This window comes from Oncorhynchus mykiss, chromosome 3 (genome assembly GCF_013265735.2).
Source record: "Oncorhynchus mykiss isolate Arlee chromosome 3, USDA_OmykA_1.1, whole genome shotgun sequence".
Lineage (NCBI taxonomy): Eukaryota > Metazoa > Chordata > Actinopteri > Salmoniformes > Salmonidae > Oncorhynchus > Oncorhynchus mykiss.
The window spans coordinates 6,326,329-6,337,652 of record NC_048567.1 but is presented as its reverse complement, the minus strand read 5'-3'; the positions used below and the strand labels follow the sequence as shown (position 1 = coordinate 6,337,652).

Sequence of the window (11,324 nt, the reverse complement as noted above, 5' to 3'; positions counted from 1 at the left end):
TAATCCCTCACTGAGACTCTCTCCTCTCTCTCTATCATCCCTCGTTCTCTCTCCCAAAATGCTTGACCAGGGTTACCCAGACAATTTGAAGCCTGATAACAAGGTGCTTAAATGTTCGTGGTTTTGTACATAGTCCTATCTGTCCGATTGAGATAACTGATCATCTGCACTGCTCATCTTGTGTATGTTTTGCTGTGTGTGGATATTTTCCGTTGGTTTTGTTATTATTATGCTGCAGTGGAATAAAATCCATATTTTCTTTAAAATGTCATAATGTTCACTTGTCTTTGTCTTGCTAGACTCCAATAACATCACACACACAAACATGCTATTGGAACATGACTCAGCAGGTGACACAGAGCAGTTATCCTCCCCTCAGAGGTAACTCCATAGTGTGTGTGTTCCTACCAGGATGATTGGCACTGACCCCCTAGAGACCTGGGATTGGGGCCAGGGCAGTGTGAGAGGTGAGGGATAATTAGGCTACCTTCAGCCAGAGTGTGTTTGGGGTCCAGCTAAGTCTGTTACGAGATTGAAGCCAGCGGGGAATGAGAGAGCCATGTCTGGATTAATGACTGACTGGAGAGGGCTGCCTTTAGAAACACGAATTCAATTCATGAAGGGAAACTGGACACACAGATATGTCTTGTACAGTGGCATCTCAGATTATGTCAAGTGAGTGAGATGTCAAGGTAACATTCTGGAGGAGGAGTCAAGAAACAGGAAGTGGTTAGAAGCCTGATTAAATTGTATTTGTCTGTCTGTGTGTGTGTCAGGGGCATAGGCATGGGTGGGGTGGACACAGGCCCATTCACTGGGGAGACAGGCCCTGCCAGGTCCACCCAATTAGATTGAGCAAAAACAAAAAAATGCAGGCCTATCCACAAACAAATTTCTGGCTATTTCCCTGGTGTATCTGTATGTGTGCATGCGTGTGTATTTGCGTTCCTTATCTCAGAGGCAAGGTAGATTAGGTTGATATCCTAATCTTGTTTCAGTACTTTAACACTGATTGATCAAAGTAGACAATTATCGATTATGGATCACCTACTGAACGAGTCAGCAGGGAGATAAATACCTTCATCCTCATCATCATCATCGAAGGGTTTGCAAGATGGCAGCACGATTACAGACCAACCTTTCATAGAGGGGCAGAGAACTACAGAGATTGTAACGCCTGTCGTCGGAAGGAGTGGACCAAAGCGCAGCATGAAAAGTGTTCATGATTCTTTTATTATCAAAAACCACTCGAACAAAGTAACAAAATGAAAGTGACCAGTTCTGTCAGGTAAGAGACTAAACAGAAAATAAACTACCCAATTTTATGACTTTGTGATGGATGTATTTAATGCTGTTGTGCGTAATGGGCACATAGGGAAACATCCACTTGGCCTCCTTTTTACGCATCCCTCTTACATCAATATAAAAGTAAGATGCTTGAACAATTCTACTTGTATGAATCTAAATGTTGGTTGTAAATGTGGTTCTTAACACAGTGATTGGTTTGTTCTTCAGATGAGGTGTGTGAGCAGACCGTCACAGTGGATGGAGAGAAAGCCACAGTCACTCTAGTGGACAACTGGGACTCAGAGGTAAGAGAGAAACTTCTAATGGTTACTTGATGAAACTCTAGTCTGTAGGCCTAGTTTGAACTCTGTCTTGCTGTGTGTGTTTTAGCCATACTCTAACAGTTTGTTTACATATCACAGCTCTAACGTAGTCTCTATTTGTGTTCCCTTCAGGATGAGGGAGGGTCGTCTCAGGACCAGTGTATATAGACAGGCGACGGTCCTCCTTCCTGAAAGCCTCAGAGCTACGTATATCCCTCCGCCAACACCGCCCTGCCCACCACACACCAATCATCCTGGTGGGAAACAAGTGTGACTTGGTCCGACGCAGAGAGGTGTCAGTTACCGGTGAGATTAGAGGCACAGGTTTGGTGTGTGTGTGTGTGTGTGCGTGCGTGCGTGCGTGCGTGCGTGCATATGTGTAAACAGTTGAAGTCGAAAGTTTACATACACTTAGGTTGGAGTCATTAACCTCTCTAGGGTAGGGGGCAGCATTCGGAATTTTGGATGAAAAGCATGCCCAAATTAAACGGCCTGCTACTCGGGCTCAGAAGATAAGATATGCATATAACTGGTAGATTTGGATAGAAAACACTCTAAAGTTTCCAAAACTGTTAAAATAGTGTCTGTGAGTATAACAGAACTGATTTGTCAGGCGGAAACCAGTAGTTTTCTATTCAATGCCATTACAGTATCCATTGACTTAGGACTCAATTTGCAGTTCCTATGCCTTCAACAGTCTTTAGAAATTGTTTCAGGCTTGTATTCTTATAAATGAGAGAGTAAGACCAGTCTGAATGAGTGGACCCTACCGTGTCGCAGAGCTTTTTCATGTGCAATCCCGAGAGAGTGCATTTCTTGTTTACCTTTTATATTGACAACGTTATTGTCAGTTTGAAATATTATAGATCATTTAGGCTAAAAACAACCTGAGGGTTGAATAGAAACATTGTTTGACATGTTTCTATGAACTTTACGGATACAATTTCGATTTTTCTGTCTGCCTGCTTGGACTGCGTTTGAGCCTGTGGATTACTGAAGAAAACGTGCGAACAAAATGGTTTTTGGATATAAAGAGACTTTATTGAACAAAATGAACATTTATTGAGTAAATTAATGTCTTCTGAGTGCCACCATATGCAGATTATCAAAGGTAAGGGATTAATTTGAGTTTTGTAACGCTTCTGCTTGGCTGGTTACTGTTTGTAATAATTTGTCAACTGGGCTATGTTCTGGGTTAGGTATGTTCTGGGCTAGGTATGCTTTCACTGAAAAGCATTTTATAAATCTGACACTGTGGTTGGATTAACAAGAAGTTCATCTTTAAACCTATGTAAAAATATGTTTTGTTTTCAGAATTTTTATAATGAGCATTTCTGTATTTGAATTTGGCGCTCTGCAATCTCACTGGATGTTGGCCAGATGGGACGCTAGCGTCCCACATACCCTAGAGAGGTTTTTAAAACTTGTTTTTCAACCACTCCACAAATTTCTTGTTAACAAACTATAGTTTTGGCAAGTCGGTTAGGACATCTACTTTGTGCATGACACAAGTAATTTTTCCAACAATTGTTTACAGACAGATTATTTCACTTATAATTCACTGTATCACAATTTCAGTGGGTCAGAAGGTTACATACACTAAGTTGACTGTGCCTTTAAACAGCTAGGAACATTATGTCATGGCTTTAGACGGGCTAATTGACATCATTTGAGTCAATTGGAGGTGTACAGTACCTGTGGATGTATTTCAAGGCCTACCTTCAAACTCAGTGCCTCTTTGCTTGACATCATGGGAAAATCAAAAGAAATCAGCCAAGACCTCCACAAGTCTGGTTCATACTTGGGAGCAATTTCCAAACGCCTGAAGGTACCACTTTCATCTGTACAAACAATAGTATGCAAGTATAAACCCCATGGGCCCACGCAGCCGGAATACCGCTCAGAAAGCAGACGCTTTCTAGAGATGAACATACTTGGGGGTGAAAAGTGCAAATCAATCCCAGAACAGCAGAAAAGGACCTTGTGAAGATGCTGGAGGAAACAGGTACAAAAGTTTCTATATCCACAGTAAAACCAGTCCTATATTAACATAATGTGAAAGGCTGCTCAGCAAGGAAGAAGCCACTGCTGCAAAACCCCCCTAAAAAGCCAGACTACGGTTTGCAACTGCACATGGGGACAAAGATCGTACTTTTTGGAGAAATGTCCTCTGGTCTGATGAAACAAAAATATAACTATTTTGCCATAATGACCATCATTATGTTTAAAGGAAAAAGGGGGAGGCTTGCACGCCGAAGAAGGGACTGGTGCACTTCACAAAATAGATGGCATCATGAGGGAGGAAAATTATGTGGACATATTGAAGCAACAATTCCAGACATCAGTTAAAGTTAAAGTTTGGTCGCAAATGGGTCTTCCAAATTTCTCACCAGAGGGCCGTGTGTGTGCTGCAGTGTTTGACTGTAAGTTCATCGAGACGTCAGCAGCAATGCAACACAACGTCTGGCCAACCTTCCATGGCATTGTACAGCAGCTACGACTACGCAGAGACACCAAGGAGAACAACAACCGCCGCAGACACACACACTCACACACACGCCGCGACAGCATACCCAAGAAGGCCAAACGCTTCCTGGACAAGATGGGGGCCAAGAACAATGCCAACGTCGCATTCCGTCTGAAGTCCAAATCCTGCCATGATCTTTCAGTGCTCTAAGATCCAGGACACACACACAACCCCACCCCTACTGCAGTCTACATTAGACTGACCCCTCAAAACTGTCGCCCCATTCGCCAGCCTCTGTGACGGTCTGGAGAATCAACCAATGGACATGCAGTGTTCTGACAATCTCAGCCGACAGAGAGATTGAAAAAGGAAAAGAGAGAGGTGCTAGATAATTAGTGATCTCTAATCCTTTTAGGGTCATGAGAGAGATGTTAATTCCTGTCCTTTTTTAATCCCTCACTGAGACTCTCTCCTCTCTCTCTATCATCCCTCGTTCTCTCTCCCAAAATGCTTGACCAGGGTTACCCAGACAATTTGAAGCCTGATAACAAGGTGCTTAAATGTTCGTGGTTTTGTACATAGTCCTATCTGTCCGATTGAGATAACTGATCATCTGCACTGCTCATCTTGTGTATGTTTTGCTGTGTGTGGATATTTTCCGTTGGTTTTGTTATTATTATGCTGCAGTGGAATAAAATCCATATTTTCTTTAAAATGTCATAATGTTCACTTGTCTTTGTCTTGCTAGACTCCAATAACATCACACACACAAACATGCTATTGGAACATGACTCAGCAGGTGACACAGAGCAGTTATCCTCCCCTCAGAGGTAACTCCATAGTGTGTGTGTTCCTACCAGGATGATTGGCACTGACCCCCTAGAGACCTGGGATTGGGGCCAGGGCAGTGTGAGAGGTGAGGGATAATTAGGCTACCTTCAGCCAGAGTGTGTTTGGGGTCCAGCTAAGTCTGTTACGAGATTGAAGCCAGCGGGGAATGAGAGAGCCATGTCTGGATTAATGACTGACTGGAGAGGGCTGCCTTTAGAAACACGAATTCAATTCATGAAGGGAAACTGGACACACAGATATGTCTTGTACAGTGGCATCTCAGATTATGTCAAGTGAGTGAGATGTCAAGGTAACATTCTGGAGGAGGAGTCAAGAAACAGGAAGTGGTTAGAAGCCTGATTAAATTGTATTTGTCTGTCTGTGTGTGTGTCAGGGGCATAGGCATGGGTGGGGTGGACACAGGCCCATTCACTGGGGAGACAGGCCCTGCCAGGTCCACCCAATTAGATTGAGCAAAAACAAAAAAATGCAGGCCTATCCACAAACAAATTTCTGGCTATTTCCCTGGTGTATCTGTATGTGTGCATGCGTGTGTATTTGCGTTCCTTATCTCAGAGGCAAGGTAGATTAGGTTGATATCCTAATCTTGTTTCAGTACTTTAACACTGATTGATCAAAGTAGACAATTATCGATTATGGATCACCTACTGAACGAGTCAGCAGGGAGATAAATACCTTCATCCTCATCATCATCATCGAAGGGTTTGCAAGATGGCAGCACGATTACAGACCAACCTTTCATAGAGGGGCAGAGAACTACAGAGATTGTAACGCCTGTCGTCGGAAGGAGTGGACCAAAGCGCAGCATGAAAAGTGTTCATGATTCTTTTATTATCAAAAACCACTCGAACAAAGTAACAAAATGAAAGTGACCAGTTCTGTCAGGTAAGAGACTAAACAGAAAATAAACTACCCAATTTTATGACTTTGTGATGGATGTATTTAATGCTGTTGTGCGTAATGGGCACATAGGGAAACATCCACTTGGCCTCCTTTTTACGCATCCCTCTTACATCAATATAAAAGTAAGATGCTTGAACAATTCTACTTGTATGAATCTAAATGTTGGTTGTAAATGTGGTTCTTAACACAGTGATTGGTTTGTTCTTCAGATGAGGTGTGTGAGCAGACCGTCACAGTGGATGGAGAGAAAGCCACAGTCACTCTAGTGGACAACTGGGACTCAGAGGTAAGAGAGAAACTTCTAATGGTTACTTGATGAAACTCTAGTCTGTAGGCCTAGTTTGAACTCTGTCTTGCTGTGTGTGTTTTAGCCATACTCTAACAGTTTGTTTACATATCACAGCTCTAACGTAGTCTCTATTTGTGTTCCCTTCAGGATGAGGGAGGGTCGTCTCAGGACCAGTGTATATAGACAGGCGACGGTCCTCCTTCCTGAAAGCCTCAGAGCTACGTATATCCCTCCGCCAACACCGCCCTGCCCACCACACACCAATCATCCTGGTGGGAAACAAGTGTGACTTGGTCCGACGCAGAGAGGTGTCAGTTACCGGTGAGATTAGAGGCACAGGTTTGGTGTGTGTGTGTGTGTGTGCGTGCGTGCGTGCGTGCGTGCGTGCATATGTGTAAACAGTTGAAGTCGAAAGTTTACATACACTTAGGTTGGAGTCATTAACCTCTCTAGGGTAGGGGGCAGCATTCGGAATTTTGGATGAAAAGCATGCCCAAATTAAACGGCCTGCTACTCGGGCTCAGAAGATAAGATATGCATATAACTGGTAGATTTGGATAGAAAACACTCTAAAGTTTCCAAAACTGTTAAAATAGTGTCTGTGAGTATAACAGAACTGATTTGTCAGGCGGAAACCAGTAGTTTTCTATTCAATGCCATTACAGTATCCATTGACTTAGGACTCAATTTGCAGTTCCTATGCCTTCAACAGTCTTTAGAAATTGTTTCAGGCTTGTATTCTTATAAATGAGAGAGTAAGACCAGTCTGAATGAGTGGACCCTACCGTGTCGCAGAGCTTTTTCATGTGCAATCCCGAGAGAGTGCATTTCTTGTTTACCTTTTATATTGACAACGTTATTGTCAGTTTGAAATATTATAGATCATTTAGGCTAAAAACAACCTGAGGGTTGAATAGAAACATTGTTTGACATGTTTCTATGAACTTTACGGATACAATTTCGATTTTTCTGTCTGCCTGCTTGGACTGCGTTTGAGCCTGTGGATTACTGAAGAAAACGTGCGAACAAAATGGTTTTTGGATATAAAGAGACTTTATTGAACAAAATGAACATTTATTGAGTAAATTAATGTCTTCTGAGTGCCACCATATGCAGATTATCAAAGGTAAGGGATTAATTTGAGTTTTGTAACGCTTCTGCTTGGCTGGTTACTGTTTGTAATAATTTGTCAACTGGGCTATGTTCTGGGTTAGGTATGTTCTGGGCTAGGTATGCTTTCACTGAAAAGCATTTTATAAATCTGACACTGTGGTTGGATTAACAAGAAGTTCATCTTTAAACCTATGTAAAAATATGTTTTGTTTTCAGAATTTTTATAATGAGCATTTCTGTATTTGAATTTGGCGCTCTGCAATCTCACTGGATGTTGGCCAGATGGGACGCTAGCGTCCCACATACCCTAGAGAGGTTTTTAAAACTTGTTTTTCAACCACTCCACAAATTTCTTGTTAACAAACTATAGTTTTGGCAAGTCGGTTAGGACATCTACTTTGTGCATGACACAAGTAATTTTTCCAACAATTGTTTACAGACAGATTATTTCACTTATAATTCACTGTATCACAATTTCAGTGGGTCAGAAGGTTACATACACTAAGTTGACTGTGCCTTTAAACAGCTAGGAACATTATGTCATGGCTTTAGACGGGCTAATTGACATCATTTGAGTCAATTGGAGGTGTACAGTACCTGTGGATGTATTTCAAGGCCTACCTTCAAACTCAGTGCCTCTTTGCTTGACATCATGGGAAAATCAAAAGAAATCAGCCAAGACCTCCACAAGTCTGGTTCATACTTGGGAGCAATTTCCAAACGCCTGAAGGTACCACTTTCATCTGTACAAACAATAGTATGCAAGTATAAACCCCATGGGCCCACGCAGCCGGAATACCGCTCAGAAAGCAGACGCTTTCTAGAGATGAACATACTTGGGGGTGAAAAGTGCAAATCAATCCCAGAACAGCAGAAAAGGACCTTGTGAAGATGCTGGAGGAAACAGGTACAAAAGTTTCTATATCCACAGTAAAACCAGTCCTATATTAACATAATGTGAAAGGCTGCTCAGCAAGGAAGAAGCCACTGCTGCAAAACCCCCCTAAAAAGCCAGACTATGGTTTGCAACTGCACATGGGGACAAAGATCGTACTTTTTGGAGAAATGTCCTCTGGTCTGATGAAACAAAAATATAACTATTTTGCCATAATGACCATCATTATGTTTAAAGGAAAAAGGGGGAGGCTTGCACGCCGAAGAAGGGACTGGTGCACTTCACAAAATAGATGGCATCATGAGGGAGGAAAATTATGTGGACATATTGAAGCAACAATTCCAGACATCAGTTAAAGTTAAAGTTTGGTCGCAAATGGGTCTTCCAAATTTCTCACCAGAGGGCCGTGTGTGTGCTGCAGTGTTTGACTGTAAGTTCATCGAGACGTCAGCAGCAATGCAACACAACGTCTGGCCAACCTTCCATGGCATTGTACAGCAGCTACGACTACGCAGAGACACCAAGGAGAACAACAACCGCCGCAGACACACACACTCACACACACGCCGCGACAGCATACCCAAGAAGGCCAAACGCTTCCTGGACAAGATGGGGGCCAAGAACAATGCCAACGTCGCATTCCGTCTGAAGTCCAAATCCTGCCATGATCTTTCAGTGCTCTAAGATCCAGGACACACACACAACCCCACCCCTACTGCAGTCTACATTAGACTGACCCCTCAAAACTGTCGCCCCATTCGCCAGCCTCTGTGACGGTCTGGAGAATCAACCAATGGACATGCAGTGTTCTGACAATCTCAGCCGACAGAGAGATTGAAAAAGGAAAAGAGAGAGGTGCTAGATAATTAGTGATCTCTAATCCTTTTAGGGTCATGAGAGAGATGTTAATTCCTGTCCTTTTTTAATCCCTCACTGAGACTCTCTCCTCTCTCTCTATCATCCCTCGTTCTCTCTCCCAAAATGCTTGACCAGGGTTACCCAGACAATTTGAAGCCTGATAACAAGGTGCTTAAATGTTCGTGGTTTTGTACATAGTCCTATCTGTCCGATTGAGATAACTGATAATCTGCACTGCTCATCTTGTGTATGTTTTGCTGTGTGTGGATATTTTCCGTTGGTTTTGTTATTATTATGCTGCAGTGGAATAAAATCCATATTTTCTTTAAAATGTCATAATGTTCACTTGTCTTTGTCTTGCTAGACTCCAATAACATCACACACACAAACATGCTATTGGAACATGACTCAGCAGGTGACACAGAGCAGTTATCCTCCCCTCAGAGGTAACTCCATAGTGTGTGTGTTCCTACCAGGATGATTGGCACTGACCCCCTAGAGACCTGGGATTGGGGCCAGGGCAGTGTGAGAGGTGAGGGATAATTAGGCTACCTTCAGCCAGAGTGTGTTTGGGGTCCAGCTAAGTCTGTTACGAGATTGAAGCCAGCGGGGAATGAGAGCCATGTCTGGATTAATGACTGACTGGAGAGGGCTGCCTTTAGAAACACGAATTCAATTCATGAAGGGAAACTGGACACACAGATATGTCTTGTACAGTGGCATCTCAGATTATGTCAAGTGAGTGAGATGTCAAGGTAACATTCTGGAGGAGGAGTCAAGAAACAGGAAGTGGTTAGAAGCCTGATTAAATTGTATTTGTCTGTCTGTGTGTGTGTCAGGGGCATAGGCATGGGTGGGGTGGACACAGGCCCATTCACTGGGGAGACAGGCCCTGCCAGGTCCACCCAATTAGATTGAGCAAAAACAAAAAAATGCAGGCCTATCCACAAACAAATTTCTGGCTATTTCCCTGGTGTATCTGTATGTGTGCATGCGTGTGTATTTGCGTTCCTTATCTCAGAGGCAAGGTAGATTAGGTTGATATCCTAATCTTGTTTCAGTACTTTAACACTGATTGATCAAAGTAGACAATTATCGATTATGGATCACCTACTGAACGAGTCAGCAGGGAGATAAATACCTTCATCCTCATCATCATCATCGAAGGGTTTGCAAGATGGCAGCACGATTACAGACCAACCTTTCATAGAGGGGCAGAGAACTACAGAGATTGTAACGCCTGTCGTCGGAAGGAGTGGACCAAAGCGCAGCATGAAAAGTGTTCATGATTCTTTTATTATCAAAAACCACTCGAACAAAGTAACAAAATGAAAGTGACCAGTTCTGTCAGGTAAGAGACTAAACAGAAAATAAACTACCCACAAAACACAGGTGGGAAAAAAGGCTGCCTAAGTATGATTCCCAATCGGAGACAACGATAGACAGCTGCCTCTGATTGAGAACCACACGCGGCCAAAAACAAAGAAATAGACAACATAGAATGCCCACTCCAAATCACACCCTGACCTAACCAAATATAGAAATAAAATGGCTCTCTAAGGTCAGGGCGTGACAGAGATATGGGTTTGTGGTTATACATTTTCGTAATTCTCAACTAACCACATGGTACCTTTAGATTAGACCAGTGGTTTTGAACTTTTTTTTTTTAAAAAAATATTTTTTTATTTAACCTTTATTTAACTAGGCAAGTCAGTTAAGAACAAATTCTTATTTACAATGACGGCCTACCCCGGCCAAACCCAGACAACGCGGGGCCAATTATGCGCCGCCCTATGGGACTCCAAATCACGGCCGGAGGTGATGCAGCATGGAGTCTTTTGAATCTTCTTGTGATGCTAAGTGCACAACACCAAGTCAGCAACTGTAAATACGACAAGATCACCTGGCATGTCTTGACTATTTGGGATACAGTTCCTTATTCCACCAATCAACACACTGTATCAGTTCATTATTACAGGGGACCTATCAGAGGTGTGTGTCTGTGTGAGAAGCAGTCATATCTGTGTCTCAGCTAAGCTCCTCTAAACAGCTTACGACTAGACATTCTCAGACAGGAAGCAGTCATATCTGTGTCTCAGCTAAGCTCCTCTAAACAGCTAACCACTAGACATTCTCAGACAGGAAGCAGTCATATCTGTGTCTCAGCTAAGCTCCTCTAAACAGCTAACTACTAGACATTCTCAGACAGGAAGCAGTCATATCTGTGTCTCAGCTAAGCTCCTCTAAACAGCTAACTACTAGACATTCTCAGACAGGAAGCAGTCATATCTGTGTCTCAGCTAAGCTCCTCTAAACAGCTTATTGTAGACAACTACA

The 11,324-nt window shown here is 42.8% G+C and overlaps 1 protein-coding gene and 1 pseudogene across 1 annotated transcript; both read left to right on the top strand.

Annotated features, from left to right (window-relative positions):
• The first annotated feature begins 3,917 nt into the window (after window positions 1-3,917).
• LOC118944879 (GTP-binding protein GEM-like) lies at window positions 3,918-4,678 on the top strand. The gene has a single exon (XM_036966998.1). It carries the CDS (start codon window positions 3,979-3,981, stop codon window positions 4,285-4,287), a length of 309 nt encoding a protein of 102 aa, XP_036822893.1. The 5' UTR covers window positions 3,918-3,978; the 3' UTR covers window positions 4,288-4,678.
• A 260-nt stretch (window positions 4,679-4,938) lies between these two features.
• LOC118936454 lies at window positions 4,939-9,559 on the top strand (annotated as a pseudogene).
• The last annotated feature ends 1,765 nt before the right edge of the window (window positions 9,560-11,324 follow it).